The sequence below is a fragment of the Dreissena polymorpha genome, chromosome 2 (genome assembly GCF_020536995.1).
Source record: "Dreissena polymorpha isolate Duluth1 chromosome 2, UMN_Dpol_1.0, whole genome shotgun sequence".
NCBI lineage: Eukaryota > Metazoa > Mollusca > Bivalvia > Myida > Dreissenidae > Dreissena > Dreissena polymorpha.
In genome coordinates this window covers 5,165,784-5,193,663 of record NC_068356.1, presented here as the reverse complement: position 1 = coordinate 5,193,663, position 27,880 = coordinate 5,165,784, and the positions used below count along the sequence as shown (strand labels likewise).

Here is a 27,880-nt window from a genome sequence, read left to right as displayed (position 1 = left end):
TTCGACAAGCTGAAGTCGCTTCACGTTGAAGATTCCTAATTTCTGGGGGACTCGCAAGTACCTTGACCAACGAGCTGTCCGTACCCATAAAACTGCAAAACACGGTATTTCAAATGATGAAGCACGACGCTGTCTACAGCGCGATTGTGAAAGATTCGTTAATCTTGCTTTATGGACAGGTCTTAATAAGCCATCTTGGGAGCACACGTAATAAATATGTGGCAAAAAGAATGAGGCATTTAGGGAGACTAAAAATGCAACTTAATGAACTGAAAGAACAAGATGTGGAACTGAATGCTTACATTTCTCCATGGTATTTTGATGCTATTATAACGGCAGTGAAATCATTAGGAGGCTATCATCACAACGAAGAGTACAGATCTGTTTTTGAGGCACCTTCCCTTGCGCTTTCTCTCGGACATAGCCTAGTAAGGCTTGCTGAATTAAAACGGGGAATTGCAATACAAAGAAAAAGCTTTGTATCGAAAAGCGAAAGCGATAATTTCATTCAGTTGCATTGTAATCACTGGAATCGCATAATTTCGTCAATTGCGTTTAGATCAGTTGAAGAGAACGCTTTCAAAAAGTCTATGCTTCTTCCCGTCGTCAGGGATCTGTTAAGGATAAACTGTTACCTTCATGCACGGTTGGCAGGACTTACAAAAATATTGTCCGAAAAACCGGACAGACAGGTTTGGAAGTTACTCGCGGATGTAACATTGGCGAGCATCATACTTTTCAACAGACGGACAGGTACAGAGGTGGCTCAGTTGCTGCGGCGCTCTTACCGGCAGCATATGTATGGGCATGAGGCTATGGATGCAGGGGTCAAATGTAGTTTGAGACCTGTAGAAAAAATACTGTTGACAAGATGGATGCCACGTCTGAGGTATTTAATGTGGTTATTCAGATGTGTTGTAGTTAACGGTAAAGATTTAAAATTTAGTACGGACGTGATGTCATTTCATATTTGCAGCTATTTAAAAAAAATAGTTTCATGTTCCCGATGCTACAAGTCAGTTTGTCCTTCTAAAATACAGTCCCGAATGTTTCTATGTATGTCGTCACATTCAGGTCGAACAAGAAAAGCTGTCGATATCAACTATTTTGAAGTCAAACTAACCATTTTAAGAATTAGTTTGTGTTGCAAACATTGTCTCAGGTCTAACTATAAACAATTCTTCCGATTTAACTAGTTTTAACAGTTAAAGTTTATTTGTTTATATATCAATAAATATCAATATGAAGTTTATTCGTTTAGATATCAATAGATATCGATATGAATTTGCAAACATAAACTACAAAACAATAATTTTGAAAGTAACGGGATAATGTCAAGGTCTTAAAATGGTTAATCTTGGATGCCATAGATGTATTTATTCATCCGACTGCCACACAATTATGCACGATCATATGAATGTCTCATGTTTACACGTGAACGCAATCATCATAATGTCGACTACTATCAGATCGACATTCAATGCCGTTTTTACTCTAAACTTATGGATTTTAGCTCGTTTACATCGAACGCTTGAGGCTTATTTAAACGCTCTCGAGTCTGTTCACTGGTAGCATCAGTACTTTCAGTCTTTGGGGAGATCTTAAGAATGTTCCCTGTTTTGTTTTTGTTAAAATAATATTTAAATGTGTTCATTTAATGTCTGTAAGCTTCGTTAAGTACGAGCATCAATTATGCTAAAACTTGCAACATGAAACCTTTTATCAAATATTAGCTTTGTAGAATGAGTTTGTTTCTGACAGTGATAAGTTTATAAACTCTCTTTTACCGCCTTTAGATTACGTAAAAACTGTACAATGAACTAAATGAACAGCCATTTAAACATGGAAACGCACGATTGTATTTAATTTCAGGCTTCGGCTAGTATTGACTCTTGATAGGCTTAACAAACCGTATCCAATTTTGCTGACACAAGACATGGTGACTGCAATCGACACCTTAGAAGATACAAGAACCAATTGTAGTATCCGTACAAAAAACATGTTTGTTTTTGCTTGCTTCGACCAATTGGACTCGCATACGAACGCTTGGTATGCTCTGAATCCACTTGCTCATGAAGCAGGTTGCCAACACCCTGATATGATATCTTCGAGTTATTTGCGGACGTACCTTTCAACTGTGTACCAGGTGTTGGAGATGGAAGATCGCGAGCGTGAATTGCTCTCAGGACATTTACACATCGACGTACATTCGCGCAAGGCGCACTACAGGTAGGGCTAAACGCCTAATTGTAATACATCGAAACTGACTGAAAAAAACACACTGAACTTTATTTTAAAGATTTTCTTAAGCCTTATTCTACCAGTTTGCGTACGGATGGTGACTAAATCGACATAGAAAACAAACAATGACAATACCTAATTTGATATTTCATGTTTGTTAAAAAATGATAATTTGTACAAGATCAGTGGTTGTATTAATAGTTCTTGTAACAGTTTTAACGTGTTTGCTGTATGATTTAAAAAGGAGTTCAATAATATCGAATAACTTAAAATATAATACCATGCCGGAAGAGCGGTCTGCTATACACGATGGAAATTACAAATTGCTGAACATAACAAAGCATTGAAATACTGTTGCTTCCTAACTTTTGTCTATAGGCAACCCGGTGCAACTGAAGATCTGGCAAAACTCGCTTGTATGATATGCATGGCTGAGAATGGCGAAGCACAGAATTTTGACGGAAAGAAAATGTCTGAGATTCATGTTTCAGGCAAGCTTTTGTTATATCAATTTTATAAATCTAATTTTCAGTGTAATCTCTTATTTATTATGGGCACCGAAGTATTTATCTTGTTTTTTAGATTTTACTCTCCGTTTTTATTTATTTACTCAAGTAATTTATACGAAATTTATATTAAATCATTCAACACATTTTTATTAATACACTTAATCATGTAAAATATTTTATGTGATTCTCGTTTTATAAAGTTATGTTTTGAATTTTCCTGCTGACATTTGGCTAAATACACTCGTTTTGTCTTTTTAGAGATTCGACCATTTAGGTATCTATAAAAATAATCACGTTTATTTTCTTGTCAATTTTAAACACAGCCAACATCAGCCAAAATAATTCGAACGATCAAGCTAAAGACCTCTTACAAATTATTTTTATTATTTTTAACAAGAAGACTTTGTGCCAATTCAACACAAACATACACACTTAAATAAAATTTCATATTTAGTATAAGATAATGGTCATAAAAAATCTTAAAAGGTCGGGAAAAATCAATTTATTGAAATATTTACGTAATGTACATTTTTAAAGGGACTGCATTTTTTTTCTACAAATCTGTAATATTTGGAATAGTTACAAATAATTAAAACAAGGCAGAAACAGACAAAATAAAAAGTTACTGTACTCTGGATCGTACCCGGGACCTCGTAAAGAAAAATCCTAAAAGCCCACTCGCTACCACTTCACTACTCATTCTCTTGAATTAGAAATGTTATTGAAACCCTATATCGGTTGTGAACGTTTTTGCTCAGTCATCAATGAAAATGTACATCGACTATAAGCTAAATTTTAATGCTTTTACTTAAAGTATGTTTTATTATCTAGATATATGATGGTGTGTTAACGTGCACATATACATATATAGCTTACACATATACTTTCAGAACTAGATGTACCTATCGATGAAGCAGAGTACACAGAAATGTACAATGATGTTGACATTTTGGATGATGAGTTAGCTGGCTAGTTGTATCCCTGACCCTGCTGGTTATTGACATTCACTATAGTCACTAATTCACATGCAATTCTGTTTGCATAGTATTAATAAATCTTAGTGATAGAGCTCGATTGTTTCGAAGCTTTGTCGGCTGCATTAGATGTGTGTTTTGAAATCATGTGCCTTTGTCGATTTTTTTTCTGCCACCAATATGAGGTATCCATTTCAAATTTATTAGTTTTTAAAGCGTATGCGTTTACGAAAATGCACGCTTCGCTCAAATAAACTGTTATATAGTAATTTTATTTGATTGGACTTTCAGCTACTCTTAATAAGGACAAATGTTTCGTGCCTGTTTATATTAATTTAAATAGTAAAGTATTAAATTCAATATAAACAAGATGTGTTTGTGAAACACAATGTCCCCCTATATGACGTTTGACCTTGAAGGATGACCTTGACCTTGAACCTTCACCACTCAAAATGTGCAGCTCCTTGAGATACACACGCATTTCAAATATACAATTGCTAGCTTCAATATTGCAGAAGTGACATTACATGAGCAATTTTGACCCATATATTTGACCTTGAAGGATGACCTTGACCTTTCACCACTCAAAATGTGCAGCTCCATGAGATACACATGCATGCCAAATATCAAGTTTCTATCTTCAATATTGCAAAAGTATTAATAAAATAAGCGATTTGGGCCACATATATTTGACCTCTGACCTTGAAGGATGACCTTGACCTTTCACCACTCAAAATGTGAAGCTCCATGAGATACACATGCATGCCAAATATCATGTTGCTATCTTCAATATTGCAAAAGTATTCATAAAATAAGCGATTTGGGCCACATATATTTGACCTCTGACCTTGAAGGATGACCTTGACCTTTCACCACTCAAAATGCGCAGCTCCATGAGATACACATGCATGCCAAATATCAAGTTGCTATCTTCAATATTGCAAAAGTATTCATAAAATGAGCGATTTTGGCCACATATATTTGACCTCTGACCGTGAAGGATGATCTTGACCTTTCACCACTCAAAATGTGCAGCTTCATGAGATACACATGCATGTCAAATATGAAGTTGCTATCTTCAATATAGCAAAAGTTATTGCAAAATGTTAAAGTTGGCGCAAACCAACCAACCAACAGACCAACCAACCAACAGACAGGGCAAAAACAATATGTCCCACACTACTATAGTGGGGGACATAAAAATGATTGATCTTCATATAGCCAAATAAGTATAGGAATGAGGAATCTAAATCAGTAAGCGTTGAATTTGAATTGTTGAATTTTTTATGATGTATGCTACAGATCTGATTTAATGCCAACGACAACCGTGCTTAATGTAAGCAACGGCCTTAATTGTGAACCCCTGATCCATATTTCGCAAAAACTCTCTGAAGCTCATATGTATATCCCCCGCAAAAGACGTATGGATATAGAATTGGCGTTGTCCGTCTGTCCGTCCGTTCGTCTCTCACCATCGTTTTTAAAATAGTAAAGCAAATCAATGAAATATACGTCTCAAGCGAATCATTGTTAAAACAGTATTTGGTTATTTCAGAATTCGGGTTCGCTTACTTATTCAATTTATTCGTTTACTACATTTACTCCGCGTTCTGCATTTAAGATATACAGCCAATCGATTATTTCCGAGTCAGTCAGTATAAAACAATTAGCTAGTCATGGGCAAAGGATTCGATAATTGACATGGGTATATCAACTACAAATGTTGCATTTATTGCTAAGAACCGGAAAACCCAAAATAATACAATTGCACAAAAAAGTTAAGTCGGAGTACTCAATAACTGAGGCAACAAGAGATGTGTTTGTCAGAAACACAATGCCCCCTATTGCGCTGCTTTGAAATAAAATTTCAATATATCATTTGGCAGGTTTAGAAATTATCTCCCTTTTATAGCTTATTACTTCCCTTGGATTGTATTTTTTGACTTTTGACCGTGAAGGATGACATTGACCTTCAAATTTGTGTCAGATTATATCCTTTAAAAAATATTACTTCCCTTGTGAAAATGTTCTGTACCTTCCAAATGATATAAAATAGAAATTATCTCCCTTTAAAGTGTCTTACTTCCCATGTATTTTGTTCTTTGACCTTGAAGGATGACCTTGACCTTTCAACACTCAAAATATGCGGCTTCATGAGATACACATGCATGCCAAATATCAAGTTGCTACTTTCAATATTGCAAAAGTTATGAAGAAGGTTAAAGTTTTGGTTAAAGTTTTGAGACACACACACATACAATGACAGACAGGCCAAAAACAAAATACCCCGATATTTCGATCCGGGGGCATAAAAACGATTGCTATATTAACGGCAACAAATTATACACCAATATTTTAATGATCATGAAGCGAACTTTACTCCTGACAACAAACTTATAATACGACACTTTATATATTGTATTATGCTAAAATGCCCAGCATTCACCATCATTGGAAAAATGGCCAATCACAAATATACATAATAGGAGGGACTGTTGCTAAATCAGCAACTCAATGCAAAGAATGGCGATTGTTACATGGAGTTATACAGTTGAGGGGTATGCCGTGAAGGGAAACATTAATATACACATAAAATATGACATAATAAAACAGTTTATGCACACACTACGACGAACATAATGTACATTTCTACTGTTTTATGCAGTGCAAATGGTACGAATACCCTATTAAAGGGACTTGTTCACAATTCGGCAACGTGATAACTTTCCGATAAAAAGTTATAGATTAATCAATTAATGTTAGCAATATATTCATACAAGCACGATAACACTATGGAATGCGACAATTGTTAATAACATCGATCGATTTTGATAATAATTAATTGAAATTTGAAAAATTATAATGCTTATGTACTGCGTTTCGTCGATAATTTAAACAAGAAACCGTCGGAGACGGGTGATGCTCCCCAAAGGTTTTTTTGTCATAATATTGCACTATATATTCAGATAAAAGGAAACGTCTTGAGGGCACAGTAGATGGGGGGACAAGAATTTTTTTACAGAAAATTTCAAAGGGCCATAACTCTGTGAAAAATCATCCGACCAGAACCCGCTGATAATATGCACATCTCTTGGTAGTGAAGCTTCCCATAAAGTTTCATTGAATTCCGGTCATTAGTTGCTGAGAAATAGCCCGGACAAGAATTGCACTATATGTACAGTTAATGGAAAATTTCAAAGGGCCATAACTCTGTGAAAAATCATCCGACCAGAACCCGCTGATAATATGCACATCTCCTCTTGGTAGTGAAGCTTCCCATAAAGTTTAATTGAATTTCGGTCATTAGTTGCTGAGAAATAGCCCGGACAAAAATTGTGCACGGACGGACGGACGAAGCGGCGACAATATGCTCCCCCCGAAATAAATTTTGGGGGAGCATAAAAATAAATGCATTACTAACAAGCGTTTAAAATTGTCTGCTACTATCAAAGGCCTGAGTGATCCAGTGTTAGAAAGTCAGCGTTTGCCCTCAAAGGCCCTTAGTTCGAATCATGGTGAATGTAAGTTGTTCTGCTCTTATATAAAGGACATTTGCATAACGGCAGATTATCGATTTTAATGCACGAGTGATCACAGAAAATAATATTTCTGCCACGCATGAAGATAATTATTTTTTTTATCACGAGTGAATTCAAATCGACGATCTACCAAAATAAACGCACTCATGAACTGTTTATTTAATGACGTCCGCCGTTTATTAACATTTAATAGAGGAAACTGAAAAGTTCCACATACTTAATGATGTCCCAAAAAGGACGTCCTTTCACAGTAAATTATGGATTATGTTCACTGATGATTTCCACCGTTCGAAGCAGTGCGTTATCGTTTTCAAATCATCGATATTTACATATAAAACTACACAACGCATGAAGTAACATTATTTGGAACTATTACACATACTATACGTGTGTTATTAAACACAATTAAATGACAATTTTAAAAATTACGGAAATCGGTGAACACGTCCCTCTATGACAGCAGTCCAGAATATATACAAACAGCTTCTAAAAATAAAACATACTTCTGTGATACTATTGTACACATCAATTATAAAAACAAAGACGACCAAAATGTGATGATTAATGATGGCTTTTATCATTTATGGTAAGTATACAATAACTTATGATGCGCCAGTTGTAAATCCTCTTGTCAATTATTGTATTTTCACTTAGTACAACTCTTTTGCAAGATAATTATATTAACATCATCTGTGTCATCTCGTAAATATGCAAAATGTGTCAGTCCATTTAATTGCTTTAACTTTTAAATTAGTTTAAGCCTATCTGATATATTGTACACGTATTATTGGATTTGTTAGCAGAAGATAATTCGATAATACCTTAAACAATGGTAAAACAATCCAAAGTACACTAACATGTGGTTATTGCATGAATCATAAACACGTATTAATTGACGTTTCAGGCAAAAGTGGCAATTACGAAATACTTTCAACAAAATGTATAACTGACCTGTCAGCAATGGAAATATTTTTTACTCATTTGTTGATTATATATAAATTCAATTAAAAAATGTTTAAGTGCGAATTTATCGGCTTGTATCATTTATAATTCATTGTATTTGTTTAGAGTTTTTGCTCAGTAGACTGCACACACTTTCCAGTTACTCACATGTAATGTAATGTTATATTGATAACTCTTTCGATGACCACCATGATTTAATGGGCAGACGGTATGTAACAGTAAATAATAACATTGATATCACGTAATCCTAGATAAAGGTATATGAACCGCAAACATTAAATCTGATGAAGTACCTTATCCGTTCAAAATGGGCATACTACTACTACTAATACTAATGATAAGGTTAAGAAATACATGTTTTATATAAGTGCAAAAAGCGAAATACACATTTCAACGAAGAAAACTATAGTGTCTAATAAGGACTCGACCGCAGCGTAGCTTTTTGGTTAAAAAACTAGATGTACCGTTAAAGATGTTTTGACTTTACTTTCAGCATCCTGTGATGTAGTAATAACATCTACAATTTTACGAATTGATTGCTTGCATACTTGTCCACTGAAAGCTTTCAAATATACACAAGGTGAAACTCCAGTTGCATAAGTAGAAGATCCTAATTTAGAGTCTGTTTATATACGGCAAAGTCTATGTTTCCATGTACACGTGTATTCAAATCGGAAAATAATAAAAACAACTAAACATGTACAAGTGGGTTAACGTCATGTGATGGATACACGCTCAAAAAGGTGTATCTTCCATACGGTATCGACCACGCCCTAAACTTCCGTAACCAAAACTCTCACGTGACCTCTGAACTTCTGGACTAACGCTGCTGCGCGAAAAGCCATTCTAAAATATGATACGAGTCTTGTATTTTATCACATTTACAAATAGTACTTTATGTATGGTAATAACTGAAAATAAATTTTGATTTTAATAGAAAGAACATACGATGTACGCCTTGTTACAGGGGTATCCCGCGTTCGATACCCGCCATTATATCTTTCCCATGATATCCACCGAAGACAAACACTGATGTTTTTACCAAGGTTTCGGACTCTATAGCGTCTGCGCAATCTTAAGATTTGAGCACACATATTCGACTTTGAATACGTTTAAACGGAATTACAGCGTAAACATGTATTAAGATTAACTTTTGATACATTCATTAATGGTTTGTAGTTGTATCATAACTTGTATACTAAAAGTCCATTGATACATGTAAAATAGCTCAATTACTAAATCAATTTGTATTCTATTAATTAATTAATACATAAAGTACACAAACGGGGGCAGAACACTTAACCATTCATCATGAGGTAACACATAAGGCTGCTGTAATAAGTTATTAATATTGTGACAGAGAAATACTTAAATATATGTTAATTTTAAACTGGAGTTCACAAATGGAGTTGACAAGCTAAGACAATTCTTACCAAACCACTGTCGCGTGATGCATCCACACGGTCACGTGACTTTCTTCCATTATAATCAGGCTTTGGTGACAGCGGCGGGTCGTCATAGTAATCGGGTTCCGGAGAAATCCGTCCGCTTGCGTTTTTTCTCGGGAATTGATTGATTTTTGCTCTCGGCAATCGCTCGCCAGATTCCGGAAACACTCGAACCATGCTTTGCCTGTAATTATCAAAGGGTTTCTGCGTTGGTGGCGGATCTTTATCCTTTCTCAGAGACGAGTAAAGCGAATCAGAATTTCTCGGCTGCGACATTCGCCTGGTCTCCGGTGACATTCTCATGTCGACATGGTCGTTTAAATCAGGCAGGGAGCCAGCGCGACCTTTCAAACCTGGCACATGGCCGTTATGGTTCCAGATCGGCTCGAGTTTGGCCGATTTGAACGGTCTTGTGTATGTTGGTTTGAATGGGCCACCATAGTAGAAATTCCGCCTATCGTCACGGTCTGTTTCATGGTCTGTTTCTCTAAAGTATTGAATTGTAATTATTAAAAAAACATAAATGATAATCTAGATAAGAAACACAACCTAAACACATTGCAATGAGAAGTTTTGTAAAACATTTGTACCCATTGCGCCCAGTATTAATGTTATTGTCGAATAAAGATTAAACTGTTGTAAAGATTGCTTTAAATTGCATTTGTTTTTTTATAAATATATTATTTCAATCTTTGAAAATTGTTTTTGAAAGATGTCATCGTTTCCAAGCTATGAACCAGTTCCTTATAAATTTCTCAAAATATACAAGATTTACCTATGGAAAAAGCGTGCGGAGAGATATCTTATTCGACGCTTAAGTTCGTGTATATTTGGCGATTGCCAAATCAACGTTTACAACAAAAAGAACAAAATAAATAAAAAACAAACATATTTTTTTTCATCGCATTCATTTTTATTTATTCATTGAATCAACATTAATCTTGTATGTAAACTAAAATTATTCGTTGAATTTACCTTAAGTCATTCGTTGAATTTACTTTAACTCATTCGCGGAATTATCTTGAATAATTCATGGAATTCACCGTCTCAAAAATTGCAACTTACCTTAAATCATCCACGGAGTTCTGCTTTGAATCCGAGCGAAGGTAGTTTCTGCCCAACAGTGAGTTATCGAAACCGTTCCTGCGCTCTTTCTCTAGCTCCCTTAATTTTATCCTTTCTGTATCGTGTGCCTTCTTACTACGTAACCTTAAGTGGTGGAAATTCTCAAATTAAATTCCGACACAATCACGCGATTAAAGAAAAATACTTCTCCAATTAAATACTGTGTTATCTTCTGCGCATCCTGCGCCATATCGCTACACAACTTTTACAGATGAATCGAAGAAATGTATGCTACATGGCAACTACACACAAGAAAAATACTCTATCGAACTAACGAAGTGTCATACTCTTCGTACCTCGAGCCATTTTACGCATTAGAGGGATTTAATTGCATAGCGTTGTACAATATAATACAAATAAATGAGTTTTCGTTACTAGATCTAGCGTCTCTGTGTTTCGATCAACAAGTAGCCAGATTACTTTTTCTACAAAATAACAATTGTATTCGCTTTTACAATTATCGTTATTTGGCGAAAAGCATTATGTAAAAACATAGGTTATAACTTGTGTTTAATTTAAAAGACAATCTATGCCATAAATGAATGAAAATGTATAAAGTTGATGGACTATTAAACAATAAAAGGTGCTCTGCAGCATGAACGATACGACATCAAAGTCAACTCGACGTATTCCAGTATTATAACATAGTGCTGGCATAATACAGCTCTCTAACATTAACCTGATTCTGACCGTTTCCCATGAATAACTTTACGTATTTTGCGGTTATTATTTTTTTCAGTATTGAAAATGGTAAAATAGAAAAATTGAATTTATTTCCGCTGATAATTCGGTCAATACGTGTACAAACGAGGCGAATTAAGAATATTGCAGATTATTTAAGCGTGTAACCGATGCTTATATAATTCACTGATGTCTGACTAATATATGTTGGTTCATTTTGAATCTTATTACAATATTGTCTAGTCGGAGCTTGAACGAACGCATTGATGTTCATTTTGATGAGGTTTACCTGCACACAACAATGACAGCGACGGCTAAGATGAGGACGACGCTTCCAAGACTCGCACCTGTAGCAATTAGAGCGGTGTTGCTAGCTAAAATGAAATATATGTAAAATAGAATTACAAAGTTTTCGGTTAGCAAGTGAAATCTGGTATATTTTCGTTCGTGTTTTAGCACTATGGTTTGGTTTGGTTTGGTTTAGTTTGAACACTTGTTCACGCCTCTGGCAACATTAAAACTTTTAACAGATTTCGACTATATTATGTTCGAACGAATTAAATAACAATCACGTACTACGTTAACAATCACGTATTTAAAACATCCGTTTCTTAATGGATAATCATCGATCGCAATAAATTGGTTATATTGGCCCATCGGTAGCGCGTTGGCTTACGCTCACAAAAAATCTGGGTTGAAATCTCGGAAAAGGCGATTTTATTCAACTGGTTTTTATTCTATACATGTAGATTTAAGATTATTTCTTATAATACTTTTCATTTAGGATGTATCTAAACAGTAAGTTTTTTAAAAACACAAACACAAATATCTAAGAAAAAGCACCTATAAGGTTCTTAACTGCAAACTACAATATTGAAGAGTTTTATATTTTAAAAGAAAGAAACAGAATAAAAACTTATATTGGTAAAACTAATAGCATAAGTTTGCAAATTATGTGTTGATTAACGCTTCGGTGTACGCCCATTAACAATCGACATATTAACAAAATGGTAAGGTAAAAAGAAAGGCAACGACGTGTGTATTACATGTATGTATAGGGTGGGATAAAGGTCATATTATGCATAAGGTGGGATAGGGGTCCTGATACACTAACTCTAGTTTATTTTATGTTTTAAAATTGAACGAACAAATGCATATTGTGTATATGCCGTAAGCATTCCATAATTAATTTCATCATACTAACAATATAGAAAAAATAAAGTTAAATCTGATTAATAAAAAAATGAATGCTCATTATCACTACTTTGGACATTCCTCTTATTTACTTAATTCATTCGATTAAGTACAGTAAAACCATGTTAACGGTCATATCCATACTTACGAGCATTAAGATTTGTAACTTTTACACACTTGAAAAACGAACCGATAGAGCATGGTATAACAAGACAATGACAGGAACAGACACAGTTTTGGTTGCGCTTAAAACTAATACATAAACGGGATTTATGCTTCAACCTATTGTTAATATCCATGTTTCGCGATTGACGTAAGGTTGTTTTGTATGCCATACCTGATGGTGTCTTTGGTGACGAGGAATAATTGGTCATGCTTACCAGAAGTTGTGGAATGCATCTCATTTGTAGTAATGGCACTAAAAGATGACGTTGAAATTGACATTGTTGGCGACGTTGTTGTTGACCTTAGTGCTGACGTTGTTGGTGTTGTCGTGCTTTCTTTGTCTGCAACATTTGCATTTTAACTACGTACATTGTTGTTCATACTAGATCTTCTGACAATTGAAATAATATGTATTTAACCAGTCAGAGAACTGAATATAATATCATAGTTCAACGGTAAAATGTTAATATATCCAAGCACATGTTTGAACTAGTTCCACGGTTAAATGTTACTATATTCATACACATGTTTGAACGAGTTAGGTCTATGCAAGCATTTAAAAATAAAACCTATTTAATGTGTGTATGGGGCATCGACCAAAAGGCAATTTTCCTGTAAAATAAGCACAATTTATAATACATTTAGGCAAGTTAAGTTTTACATATAATGACTCAACTATTAAGACATATTAACCTGCTCTGTTGCACTTGTAATATGGATTCAAAACGGTATCGTTGATGTATGTATTATTGACAAATCCAGGTAGACAGTCGCATACCGCTTTTCCCGATTCGTCATTGCATGTTGTCGAACTAGCATTACACATCTTAGTTATGCTACAAGGTAGTCTGTCATCTGCCATCGTTAAAAAGAAATCATAGTTAAATATCAACATTTAAAGAAAATGATGATTCGTTCATTACCCAAAAATTTCGTGCAAAAAAAATCAAATGCTTTTCGTCGGCTAAGAGAGGAAGCACAACAAATTAGCAGTACAGTAAACGAAACCGTCAAGAAACGAAAAATGTATCACATTTAGAGCGCCATTTTTGGTATTAAGATATGTGTTGGTAACCCATAAGCTCCACGTTAGTTCTCTCTAAATATAGCATTTAGTAACTTACTTAAATGAGTGTAAATAACAAGTTACTATTGAACCAAACGACAGTTTTATAAAAAATATGTTATCTTATTTGAAACGTGTACAGAAAAATAAAGTAATACGTGATCACAAAATGCATAGTCTTATCCAACATCTTGAAATTAAACTGATAGGCTCTGTATCAAAAAGATTTATTTGTGGTGAATATTTTTGACGCAATAATTAAAAAATTAGTGCTTGATCATACCTTTAAAAACAGCAGTTGACTCGAAGTCAAAATAACTGGTATGGTTTTTAGTTTTATTCTTTAACCTTTCAAAGATCGCGATAGATTCCATTTGCCATTTATCAGCGAGTGTAGTTTCGTTTTTTGGTATTGTTAAATGAAGGACATGGTCAACAGAAACTTTGATAGGAGTGACCGATTCCGATTTTCTGAAAATAAATGCACAAACATATATATATATATATATATAAAGTATATAGAGCACACTATACAATTGGTCCGGCCAGCGTTCAGCAAGAAAACACAAATTTGTAGGAGATGGTGAACTTGGGTCGCAGAGGTAAGGCATGTACCACCAACTAAGCATACCTGACAAACAAGCTAATTTAATTATATTTTAACGCGCTAGTTATATTTGTCCTTATTAAGGCACTCTCTGTTTCATTTTTTAAAATATAAAACTGTGCTATTATATTCCAGTTAGGTGTTGCCAATTAATAGTCTTGGCAAGAAAGCGCATTTTAGGACGTTGGCAGTGACGCTATGCTTCCCTATTTTTATATATTAGTAAAGTTGGATTTTTCCATACTTTTTACGGGATCTTAATCATATCACGGTGATCAGTTAACCAGATCGCACTTTTCCTCGGATATCTAGTTTACGAGTACTAAGTGCAAATAGTTATGCTAGTAACTGACAACGGCCGTAATTGAATCAGAGGTACGAGAGAATCGTTGTGAAATGATTGCGTTACCAAATCTTATATAAGTTACGTGGCCGGGTCGGGTATTGAACCCGCAATCCTAGGAATTTTAGTCCAGCGCTGTAGCAACTGAGTTGGCTAGTCAGAGCGGTTTCTTTATCTGTTAATAATACAGTTTGTAAAAGCGACGGCGATTACCTTCGTCTTCGACTGGTTGTTTGTGTACCATTTATCGCAAGTATTTCCACCCAGATGTTGGTTTCATTGAACATTTCTGAGTATATTGCCTTGAACTGGAACATATGGCAAACGAGCTTTTTTGATTTTTATATCACCATCAGTAACAAATGTGATACCATAGCACAATTATTTAGGTTATACTTGCACATAATTTCAATGGTAAAAGCTAATAATAAAGAATACAACAACATATGTTTGATTTCATGTAAAAATAATTTAGGAATAACTAACGCATACGCTACTTCAAAAAAGCTCTTAATGATATCGATATTTACAAACTTGCAAGAGAAGTTTACATAAATCTTTTTTTCAATACCTCTTATAAAATGTTAAGTAAAGTGGTCATTACAAAGACGAAAAATATTATTAATAGGCATCATGGCGATAAAAGATATTGTTCGTAAACAAAGTACTTGAAGATCAATATTTTGTTAAGATAATAATTTAAGTAAAGTTCACGTATGATTTACACAAATGTCAATCCTTACAATACAAAGGTTATGTAGTTGTTAAACAATGTATTTGTTTAGTTGTTACATTGTGTGTTACTTCGTAAAGCGCACGCGAACGGAACATAACAATACCGAGATATTTGAAAAGGCAGATAACATGTTTAGAGTTTATTTCTTCTTGACTTTTTCTGTGACTTTTATCTCATTAGTATTTCGAAATAAACATAAATCTACTTTTATCATACCACCGCATTGATACCTGCCTGATATAACGATAATATAGAGAATAACAGGTTACTGCCTGATCTTTTTGTTATATATCAGGCAAGGCTTATTTACAAAAAGATCAGGCTGTTACCTGTTTTTCTGTTTATCATACATCTACGTCCCCGATTTTAAAGAAATAATGAAAAAATCGCAACAAATCTGCAGTTTTAGCGGGAAAGAATATGACTTTTTCGTTTGACGTGTTAATAATGACGTCATGAGCACGCGCGCTTTATATTTGTAAAAACTGTTTTTTGCTGTTTGTGTTGCATTTTGTGTTTGAAATATATTACATCTTGGTATCAAATTGTTTGTTTTGTTGAATCCGATACGATTTTACTAAAAATGATTACTTTATAGTTGATTCCGAGTAATATGACCAGCATACACACATGACAGATATCAATGCGGTGGTATGATAAAAATATATTAACATAAATCTACTTTTATCATACCACCACATTGATATCTGCATGATATAACGTTGCCAGATATATTTTTTTATATCATGGTCAACAGGAAGTTCTTATATCAGTCAACACGTCAAACGACAAAAGTCATATTCTTTCCCTCTAAAACTGCAGATTTTTAGCGATTTTTTTCATTATTTCTTTTACATCGGGGACGTAGAGGTATGATAAACAGAAAAACATGTAGCTGCCTGATCTTTTTTTAAATATATCAGGCTCGGCACGAATAAAATAACGGCTCGGCAAGCCTCGATGTTATATTATTCTAAGCCTTGCCTGATATTTACAATAAGATCAGGCAGTAACCTGTTATTCTCTATATATCATGGTCAACAGGAAGTTCTTATATCAGTCATGTGTGGAGGTAGGTCATATTACTCGGAATCAACTATAAAGTAATCATTTTTAGTAAAATCTAATCAGATTCAACAAAACTAACAATTTGATACCAATATGTAATATATTTTAAACACAAAATGCAACACAAACAGCAAAAAACATTTTTTTACAAATATTAAGCGCGCGTGCTCATGCCGTCATTATTAACACGTCAAACGACAAAAGTCATATTCTTTCCCGCTAAGACTGCAGCTTTTTAGCGAGTTTTTCATTATTTCTTTAAAATCGGGGACGTAGAGGTATAATAAACAGAAAAACAGGTTACTGTCTGATCTTTTTGTAATATATCAGGCTCGGCACGAATAAAATAACGGCTCGGCAAGCCTCGCCGTTTTATTATTCTTAGCCTTGCCTGATATATTACAAAACGATCAGGCACTAACCTGTTATTTTCTATATAACATTCTATCGCAACATCCGAAAAAAAAACTACACTAGATTCGGAAACCTAACGAAAACAGACGCAAACCAATATTTGATGACAGACACTTGTAAATTGTGCAAATAGTTAACAATTTTTGTTTCTTGTTATCTATGTATATTGTCAGTTACTGTAGGTTTCCGTTGGTTTTCGCGTGTATGCATACGTTCAAGAAAGGTTTCGTTAATTTCCCTTATTTTGCTGATTTAAATTGGGTATCAGTTTTTTAAATTTGCGTGTGAAGGTGTTAGTGGTGATTTTTGTTAAGTTGTCCATTTTATTTGACCCTTTTCTTTTAAAATGTAATTGTGCGATGTTAAATACACTAATGCATGTAATTACTGTATATTAATCACATAAAGAAAACACAATTTACCTGTTGTTGAATCGCTATCTCAAACTCAAGGCTGCTGATATTGCTGCTATTGTTAATGGTAATCTTGACCGTAGCAAGATACGGGTAATCACCTAAAAAAAGGCAATCACCTACAACAACCGTTTTAATAAGGTGACATAACTTCTAACACGCGAAGTATTTTTGTATTGTTTCATTTTGCATTTGAATTTCCGACAAGATGGGATTCTTTCCGGTGATGCTACTGGAGTTAATGTATCTATCTATCTATACATCATACTATTTTCGTTAGTCATAATGCCAATCATTCATAATTGGACAAATATTAATAATTGTTAAAAACATGATGTCGCTGTATACGTGTTTATAAGATATATGATCTGCAGAGATTCAACAACTCCAGTCAGGATCTATAAAAGCTACAATTTATTATAAATAACTTAACACAATATGCATACACAACCCATAAGATCCCATAATGTGACGAACTATTATTGTTGTTGAAACTCGTTTATCATGTCCTTGCTCAAATTGTTTTTGTTTGTTATTCATTATGCACGCATCGGTAAAACAATTTGTTATTTTTATGAAATCATTATACGTAAATGGTAATGGTTGACGTTCGTAATAACATTCAAATTTGTATAATCTACATAGTCTTCAACATCTTATGTATGGATGCTCGGCTAATCATGTTTTTGTATATGCTCATTGAAAGGATTAGTTTTTAAGACAAGACTATAACACATTGATCAATAACCCGACAGAAGTCACCCAAATATATAGGAGCCAGCGTTAAAAATATAAGTTTCAATATTTGCTTTAATTAGATGCGAGCGCAAGCGCTGAATAAAACAGTATTGTGTACGTTTTTGTTCCACACTTCAGCTAATCGCATTTAAAATGTTTAATGCTTTCATTTTGTATTATTAACTTTTAACGTTACAAAATCAGCCATGTCGTGAACTATATAGGCTTAACCAAAATGAAAAGAAAAAAAAAACAATTCTGGGGAAGAAATACAAATATAAATATGTTTGTTTTATTTTACGAAATTCAGATGCGGCTAATCCGAGAACATCTGATAACTTGTATGTGGCCTCAGTTACTTGAAACATTAAATATGATTGGATTTACCTTTCGTGTCTTTTATTTGATGGCACATTCCAACACCCTCAATATCCGTGCGATTTTCAAAACCTCCTCGACATTCGCATTTAAAAGTGTCGTTATTTTGTTTACATTTCGTAGAGTAAGGATCGCACTTATTCTTGAATATCTCCAGTGTACACAGATCAACGGAGGCTTCTGCAAAACAACGACATAAGATAAATTAAGATATGCTTTCTTCTAAAGAGTTTTTTACAGAAATAAAATATTGTTTGAACGTTGAAATAGTTAATTGCTTGTAATAATTAAATATTGTAACACCCTGCTTTACATGATTCAATATGTGCGATACAAGGACACACACCACGGACCCGAGAGCGTTTATATACGCCTTAGGGATTTCGATGCTGTCAATAGATCTTAAATAAAAAGGTTCAAACTAAAACTTAATCACTTGTTTAAAATTCCTAATCGTGTCGTGGTATGCTGTGATTCATTTACCTTCTTTCTTTAATGACACAAGTCCTGAAATCCCCGATGGCGTGGTAAAAACAGCAGTCTTATTGAGACTGGCTTCGAAGGTATGTTTTAACAAGCCTGCGTCGTAGCTTTTGATAGTTATGACGTTGACGGTAACCGAAATATTATCCTTTCTGTAAAAATAAGCTTTATATTAGGCGAAAAAAAACATAGTAATAGCTGTACATGTACGCTACAATAAAATTATTGAAAACGAACGAAAGACAACAATAGTTTCAAAAATATCATCAATAAAAATGTCATTTAATAAATCCAAGATAAATAAAAAATAAAAACCCATGAATATGCCAAAAGAAAATTAGGACAATATCACAATTACTGACAAACGAAAACTTCTATATTATTTAAGATTAACTTTAAACATACGGTATTTTTCTGAAAAACACACGAAAGGTTAACATTCAATATCAAGATACAGTTATTTTCTAATTCTACTGTTGCTACTTTATGTTTTCAGAACATAAAAAACGAAAACATAGTTGATATTTAATACGTTTCTTTAAAGTTTCCTAGTACTTAATAAGGAGAGAATGTCTATAAAAAAGTAATTACCTATCCTCTAAATAGTGGTATCTTTCTGGTATTATTTCTACAGGGAATAATACACTGCCATTCATGGAACCATTCACAATATCTGAAAGCTGGGGAAGAGTGTTTTTTTATAGATTCGTATTCAGCGTCACAATTGCAAGAATTGTATCTTTCACAATCCGTTTCTTTTAGTAATTGAAAGTATTTTGTAATGATCAAAGGATGTTCTTTGATCCAGGACAAAAACTTTAAGACTTTGGCCTACCTCTCTATTTATTAGATGCTCAATATATGCTACAATTCAATTACAAACTAGGAGCGAATTTCATATGCATGCACGTCTTAATTTCAAGCGTAGATTTCTAAGATGGGCTTAGGCCTTCTTTCGATACTTAAATGCAGCGGGAACTTTAACTCCAAATAAATTTTAGGATATGTAAAGTCAACAGTTTAAGTAAACCAACGACTGTTGGATATAACAATTTACATATTTGTTTAATTAAGCTGTTAAAGGTAAATTAAAGACACGTGTCATGGACATAGATTTAGTACTTAACATACTTATAAACTATTGTAAAGACTGTACGTCATGATAACAATTATATTGACATTCAACGACACAAATTAATAATTTATTAACCGTACAAAAAACGACACTGTCATAGTAATATCAAGAATGCAAATTCACGGGTTGGGAATATCATTATTGTTTACAAAAGGTACGATACCTTGATACTGACGTCCCAACCATAGAACTAATTCTAGCTAGTGAGTAAAAATTTTCAATAAAGAATGCTTCGTTTTAAAATAATAGCTCGCAGTATTGTTCTTCTATAGTGAAAAAGAACACTACCGTTACCTTAAGTTCGGTGACAATATTGCAATTGTCGAAATATTTTCACGTAATTTAATGCACTTAACATGAGTACACAATTTACAATACGAACGCTGCGTACAATTTATCGCAAAACAGTAACTAGATCTAAAACCCTGATATAACATAATTATTATTTGCTCTAGCTATTTTTTTCTGACAATGAAAATTGAAAACTTTTCCAAACAATTCATGAATTTATTATATTAACGGAATTTACCGTGGTACATAGTTATAATATATATCAATGGCGTAATCAGGCAATATAAAATAAATTATGGCTTATGGTGTCCGTAAAATCTAGTGTTTGAAGTGACACTTTAAAAGGAAGGAATAAATCGAGGATCTGGGTAGACATGTAACAACCATATTTGTCCGGATCTTGTATAGTAGGGAAAAACATGACACCAATAATAATTAAAATGTGAAATATTTTTTTAAATAAACTTTCGTTTACAAATTATTTTATAGATATATAATACATCTATGATTACCATTTTAACAAGGCTTGATTGAATGTACTCCTCAGATTTAGCTGACTTGTACGGGTCATAGAGAATCCGTACTTCGAATTGAACTGGATACTGGAATACGTCTGGAAAAAATAATTTCTCTTAGTAACAGATTATAAACAGACACGATGATAATTTGGAGAAAAAGGGACATTTCATAAAACAATAGCTTTTATTTTTACAATTCTTATGGACAATTCCATTTTGAGTACACGAAATGTTTGACTTAAATGATTCGTGAATATTGTTTCGTTAAAGCAATGGAACTAATGGGACAAAATTGTTATGTCTTCTTACCCCGGCATTCAATGTAACTCTCGTTCACGACATGTGCGCGTTTAGACATGTCGCACACGCAATCCCAGTGTCCGTCAGTGTTATTACAAAAACCTTTGATACATTGAAAACCTTCGGCTTTGTTGCATTCGTCAATATCTATAAGAAAACATATAATTCAATTATATGAAACAGGATCGTCGATAGTTTCTGCTCCTTGCGAATATATAAACATGCTTTTACAGAGTGATGTATTTTGTGAAAATAAGTTCAAAATGTCAAATCGATATTTAAAAACGTCCTACCGTATAAGTCAAACATGGTTTGTATTATTAAAACTTATTCAAGTTTTTCAAAATAAATATCACTTGAAAATAACATAAAATTGAAACACATTTCATGACACGTTATATGCAACACTGTTAACCTTGCAAAATAAGTTTTTAAACTTTTAAACTTACACATGGAATATAGATTGTTTGACTATCTACATGAACCTTTTCATATAATGGGCAATGATGCTATTGGAATATGGTTATATAATTTCCGATACATATGCAATCTAGATATGCATATGTTTATTGTAATAGACACAAGGCTCTAAATGCGCTCAAGTGAAACACGCACTAACGCCTACCTATACAAGTGTAACTTATGTTATCAGATGTTTCATTTTTATATCCATGTGGACAGTCGCATGTAAACGAGCCTTGGAAGTTTGTACAAGTTGCTTTTGTGCCGCATGAGTGCGACTTGTTTGTACATTCGTCAATATCTGAAAGTAAAAAAAGGAAAAACGATATTTCTGCTAAATGATCACACAGAAATATAAATGCAAATAGGTCACACTCTCAACGTGTAATATTTAATTAAGTATGCTTCTTATTACCTTAGGCATTATATATTCATATATATTCAAAAATACAAGTCGGGTTCGTGTGAGTAAGCAATTTTAAACAATTAATACCATATCCATTTTTACAATATAAAATCAAATCTTCTTAAAACGCTCTCTCCGTTTGCTAACTTACCAACGCAAAATGTTGCAGTGAAACTTCTGTACTCTTCTCTAAATCCGGCTTTACAAGGACACTCATAACTACCGTTGAGGTTTCTACAGTCGCCATTTCGGCAGATGTATATTTCTGAATCGCATTCGTTTATATCTGTAATATTTAACTTGTTTTAATATAAGTCAATTTCAAAAATATGTTTAATACTGGTGATATTAACGGACTATCAAATCTCTGATTTACTTTTAACGTGTGTAAGAATAACTCGTCTAGCTGTTAAATGTATGTCTACATCGGAAATAAATGGAGGGGCCAGGAGCATAAAGACAACAAATAATAGTTTGACATATTAGTTTTATGTAATTGGAAGCTGTAGTTATTTACTATATTTTGCGTTTGTTTGACTGCGAAATATTGTTTTTACTTACCGATGCACGACTTTTTGATTTCATCAAATAGAAACCCACTTTCACATTTGCAAAAATAGCCCCCGTCGTTATTACTGCAGTTTCCGTGTCCACACGGATTTTTCTCACATTCGTTTGTATCTAAAACAAACAAAAGCATTCTTTTTGAACGAACATCTAGTTTTGTAATAAAAAAACTCTTCATTATTTTTTATATGGTGAAAATAAACTTCTCTCGTCGAGTGAAATAATACTAACATGGTAGTTAATAGTGCATTAAACCCTAAACAATAACACCAATTAATATACAATAGTAATATATTTTAATAAAAAAGATCCCGAAACAATGCAAACCAATCTAGACCATCAATCTCAAGTTTTTGTTTTATAAAATAAATTACTGCAAGAGAAAAAGTCATTCTAAACAAATTACCCGTGCACGTGGATGAATGGGTTGAACCTTCCAAATGATAGCCATGTGCACAATCGCAGGACCAAACTGAGTTGTTGCATGTCTTGTTTCCGTTGGAACAAATGAATCGCTTAAAGGCCTCGGATGAACAATTGTAATACGCCTCGTCTGTACATGTAAAGTATTAAATAGGACGCACATGTATGATTATCTATCTCATTCTCACTTAAAGGAATACTTAGATTGAATGTAAGCAATAAATCTAATCCCATGCAACCGTAAATAGCGTTAAACAAAAATAGCGAGGTATATTTAATGCAAATATACTACACGTTTATCTTATCTAAAACAGGTTATACATTACTTTTTTAAATGTACTCTCATCAATTGTTAACATCTTTTATTAATACTGAGCATTCTCTGTTTAAGTATACACAACTTCGATATACATCTTAAATACATTTTTTTTCTGTGTAACAAACCCACCTCATAGTTACATATCACCACTGTGCAAATGTATTTATACATATATATTTATAAATTACTTTCCTTGCATGTTTATTTATAATCTTTACCTCTGTTGTATATTGGACATTTGTCCCAATAGACCAAAGCGTATCTTTCATACCTGAACATTCTTTGTAGGTATCGTTCACATTTAGGAGTTCCGTATAAGAAGGACATGAACACGTCCAGTTGCTTTCCAAGTTCTGGCACGTGCCACCGCCAGAGCAAGTGTATTCGTGCAAATTGCACTCATTGACGTCTGTATAATGAAGCATGCCATGAATATTGTGTTAAATGAATGCTAAAATAGTCCGTCTTTTCTCAACTGTCAAATAATAAATAGTTTTAAAGCGTTTAAATTGGCGATTTATATTCTTAAGGTAAATGATTCCTCGATGTCGTAACTATAGACCATGTATACCATTCTGGAAATATGTTTTGGCTCTCTTATTTTACAATGCTCGTCACAATAATATTATTGTCGTAGGTTCGAGTCCTAATATTACAACTTGTATTTTGTTTTAATCCAGAAGTTTTATTTTGCTTTTATTTTTCATGTATATGGTATTGTTTATATCCACATAAGTGTATTGGATTTTGATTAGCTTTACTCTTTGCTTTCTTTGCTTTTTGCAGAAATACCCAACACAAAATTGATGATAAATGATTCAAATATTTATAGTATCGTCTTCGCATAAGTTGCTGATCTGCTACTTTTCATAATTTAAATGTGAAGCTGAAAAGCCATTCGTGTTTAATAATCAATATTACAATTGAATACAGAATTCGTTGTTGGAACCAAAATCGTCTTTTGGACCCGATTTTTTCTTTTCTTTATAAACCACTCGGCCACTGCTGCGGAATCGTGTAACAAGTAATTAACATGGCGATGTCGTACTTGCTAAATAATCGCCGTAAAACGGATATATATTGATAATTGTACAGTTTCAAATAAGACATAATAACTAATACATTAAACCACATTATATACTTTGACAGTAGTTAAACGAATAACTATGCCTGCTAGTTGAAATTCTTAATCATATTTATGTATAGTACTCACACATGAAATGTGTTAGTTTTCGGTGTAGCTGACTAAGATCACATTCATTTGTTTCCATGCATTAATAATAACAAAACGATTGTTTTTGTCGAACACATTTTCTCGGTGAAGATTTTACTGTTTAAGATCATATCAAATTAATTTGTTGTCAAGTAAGTTTCCTTAGTTCGACAAAAATGAGGTCCGAGATGATTTGATAGCGGTGACCGAACAATCTTTTGTTTGAACTCAAACTCAGGTAGATATACATATTAATACAAAGTTATGAATTGATGTTGTTTATCAGATAGTATACAAAATTTGCGACGTTATGGTCAATTGCATCATTGTTTGATCCCATTTATGAATACAAATCAGATACTGATCATCCACCATGGTACCAATTAAAAAGATATTGGTTACGGATGTCTCTGTATTTTAAACACTTGAAAAATGAATGAAATTCACAATTAATAACACGTATACTACTTTTATCCAGACAAAAATAACAAAGTATATCATCAAATAGGATATTTGATTGTCTAGCCATCGCCATATTTAATTTTTGATTAGAACATCTAAATTTAGAAAATGCAATTCGATGTTTAAATTGTATGTGTTCATTATGTGTAACATTGCGTAACTGTTAATTGGCAAAAGTTATTTTTTGTAAAACAGAAATCTTCATATTTATGTTCGCGCCGTTTTTCATTTTTTAATGGATACACATTGTTAAAAATGGTGCTTGTAATAGTAATACAAAATGAGATCAAACCTTTTTGTGTGCAAAATAATTTTTATTGGTTTGAATGTCCACATATGGGTAATGCTTTTTCATCAAAAATTTTCGTTGACAATACTTAAATGGTTTTATTGTATAAAATATAGCATATGAACCAACAATATATAATGCCAACAATATTCTGTATATGTAAGCCTTAGTATTGCATCGATATATTATAAACACAATTAAGTAATTGTTTTTACTATTGACTGATTTGAATAATTGTGTGTATTTATCATATTGAATGTTGTACCTTTAGATAATCCTGCGTTATTAAGACAATTGTTATCTATGTGCTAGTTAAGTCTTCCTCTGAAAAGGAATTGCATCGTTTACACAGAATGATTACTTAATTCGTTTGAATGGAGGTCTGTAGCATTCCATATGTAATTTACCTTCGCAGGAATATTTGGTATATTCACGTGGCTGGAACCCCTTTTTACACCCACACGATGTTGTTCCATTTTCTTGTTTACATTCAGTTGTTCGGAGGTCGCAGTTACCTTCTTTATTTCGCTTGCACAGTTCGTTGTCAGATTCTTTAAAAGACATTTAAAACCTTGTTTAGGATTACAGGCGGGGGGCGGAAAAGCAGTTTACACTATACATGTATTTAAACTTTTAAAATACTTAGTACTTGCTGATTACTTGTTTTAGTTGGAGAGACACACTCGTTTCTATCAAACAACAATTTCATCACCTTAAACGTTATGATATAAGGGAACCACACATATTATTATTATTATGCGGTTTGTCATAGTTTTCAGTTTTTAGGCTATATATAGCAAGTATCTTGAAATAGTGAAAGCCAATCAGAAGCACGGCTCAAGAAGAACCATAATTTTTAAGATGGCGATTTGACATTATCAACACAATTGATTATTTTGATGTTTTTGATGAAAGAAGCAGCCCATATACAGACCAAAGTTTAATAATTATGTTTATCATGAATCATAATCATAAAATATGTGTGATGTCATATCTTTAATGAACATTACCCACGACTCAAAGGAATATAGAATAGTATAGTTGGATACTTTTTATGCCCCCGAAGGTAGGCATAATTATAGTGATCGCACTGTCCGTCTGTCCGTTTGTCCGTCACACTTTTGCGTTTAGGTTTCGAAAAAATGCTCATAACTTCTATGTCGTTTCAGATGTAACCTTTATATTTGATATGCATGTGTATATGGACAAAGCCTTTACATACGCACAAATATTTTGACCCCTTTGACCTTGACCATGAACTTAGGGTCCGCGTTTAGGTTTCGAAATCTGCGTTTAGGTTTCGAAAAAACGATTTTCGGGGGCATTTGTTATCCAATGGAGACAGCTCTTGTTCATATTATTTTCATATATTTTAGCAATTTTCCGTACGAAAACTCAATATTATGTATGTTTCTGTGATTTATATGTAAATATCAGTGATTAAAAACTAGTAAGTCGTTATTTCAAACAGTGTCGAATAACTGAAATGATAGTTCTCGTGTTTTCTGTGAAATGGCCTTATATTATCGACTGTGTGACCTATTTATAACCGAAAACTACCCAGTTTTAAAATAATGGAGTAATATAAAATAAAAATAAAAGTTTGTTGCTTTCGGTTTATTTAACGATTTTAATCATTAGGTTCCCAAATAATATATATTAATTTCTGTGTTCTTTCGTGAGTTTAAATCTATAATCTACCGGAAACAACAAATGTATCCATTATAGCCGAAGTGTAATATAATCATGCAGAGAGCTCAGTGTCAGATTTATAGCACACGCTTGTACGTAAACAGTGAGATAAGCCAAATTGTAAAAAACAAAACAAAAAACGGAAAACCTGCATCATTTTGCCTATTTAATACAACTGAACGGTTATGAAATGATCACATAGAAGAACAAATCAGTAAGAAATCTCATTCAATTCGACATACCATTGAAAAACGTGATATTTTGGAAAGTGGCAACTCCTATTTGTTTGTTCTTCTTGAAACGTTCACTTCCGATTCGTTGAAGGCGGTCGGTGCTGACTGGGTCACCCATACGAATTCGAAACTCGTATGTCAACATATACATATTGAAATATGGTCTGTAAAAGTCAAATATCATATTATAAAACAGAAAAAGACATAAGTTGTCCCGTTAACTTTTTAGCATATTTTTACAAGTACATATCGATGTTGACTATGCATTAGTAAAACACTGCTTTTACGAAATATTGCTATGACATGAGCATGTCGAAGCACATACTAAGCGTCTTAGTATAGTGTATAGTGTTTAACTGTCATTGTATGATTTTCGAGAACAGGCCGATAAGCCGACAAATAAACATACCACTTGGTATCAAGAGAGAAGCATTTACTGGTTATTGTCTACAACATCATCCTTACAAATTATAGGGTATTAATTT

At 33.3% G+C, this 27,880-nt stretch overlaps 2 protein-coding genes across 4 annotated transcripts in view; one reads left to right on the top strand and one right to left on the bottom strand.

Annotated features, from left to right (window-relative positions):
* LOC127865674 (uncharacterized) overlaps nt 1-27,880 on the bottom strand; it is a 323,557-nt gene that overhangs the window by 263,114 nt on the left and 32,563 nt on the right. For 2 of the 3 annotated variants that reach the window (XM_052405592.1, XM_052405593.1), the window contains 21 exons: nt 27,405-27,559; nt 25,878-26,021; nt 23,778-23,915; nt 23,171-23,317; nt 22,759-22,878; nt 22,349-22,483; nt 21,955-22,092; nt 21,339-21,476; nt 21,024-21,124; nt 19,677-19,765; nt 19,086-19,237; nt 18,612-18,782; nt 17,496-17,587; nt 15,069-15,163; nt 14,189-14,376; nt 13,533-13,694; nt 13,055-13,180; nt 11,770-11,854; nt 10,740-10,883; nt 9,660-10,161; nt 3,518-9,072 (listed from right to left, as the gene is read on the bottom strand). In XM_052405592.1, coding sequence (XP_052261552.1) covers nt 8,962-9,072; nt 9,660-10,161; nt 10,740-10,883; nt 11,770-11,854; nt 13,055-13,180; nt 13,533-13,694; nt 14,189-14,376; nt 15,069-15,163; nt 17,496-17,587; nt 18,612-18,782; nt 19,086-19,237; nt 19,677-19,765; nt 21,024-21,124; nt 21,339-21,476; nt 21,955-22,092; nt 22,349-22,483; nt 22,759-22,878; nt 23,171-23,317; nt 23,778-23,915; nt 25,878-26,021; nt 27,405-27,559 — 3,133 coding nt within the window. In that variant the 3' untranslated portion in view covers nt 3,518-8,961. Of the gene's footprint in view, nt 1-3,517; nt 9,073-9,659; nt 10,162-10,739; nt 10,884-11,769; nt 11,855-13,054; nt 13,181-13,532; nt 13,695-14,188; nt 14,377-15,068; nt 15,164-17,495; nt 17,588-18,611; nt 18,783-19,085; nt 19,238-19,676; nt 19,766-21,023; nt 21,125-21,338; nt 21,477-21,954; nt 22,093-22,348; nt 22,484-22,758; nt 22,879-23,170; nt 23,318-23,777; nt 23,916-25,877; nt 26,022-27,404; nt 27,560-27,880 lie in introns of those variants that run through there. The other variant, XR_008042729.1, reaches the window with a different exon arrangement.
* On the top strand, nt 109-3,723 carry LOC127865537 (uncharacterized). Its single transcript, XM_052405382.1, has 4 exons — nt 109-889; nt 1,873-2,229; nt 2,620-2,732; nt 3,641-3,723. Exons 1-4 carry the CDS (start codon nt 114-116, stop codon nt 3,721-3,723), a joined length of 1,329 nt encoding a protein of 442 aa, XP_052261342.1. The 5' UTR covers nt 109-113.

What these genes read in the sequence shown, in the direction of transcription:
- LOC127865537 (XM_052405382.1), top strand. Translation starts at nt 114, where the DNA reads ATGATGAAGCACGACGCTGTCTACAGCGCGATTGTGAAAGATTCGTTA. An exon ending in AGATGGATGCCACGTCTGAG is followed by an intron (nt 890 to 1,872) that starts GTATTTAATGTG and finishes ATTTAATTTCAG; the next exon opens with GCTTCGGCTAGTATTGACTC. An exon ending in TCGCGCAAGGCGCACTACAG is followed by an intron (nt 2,230 to 2,619) that starts GTAGGGCTAAAC and finishes TTTTGTCTATAG; the next exon opens with GCAACCCGGTGCAACTGAAG.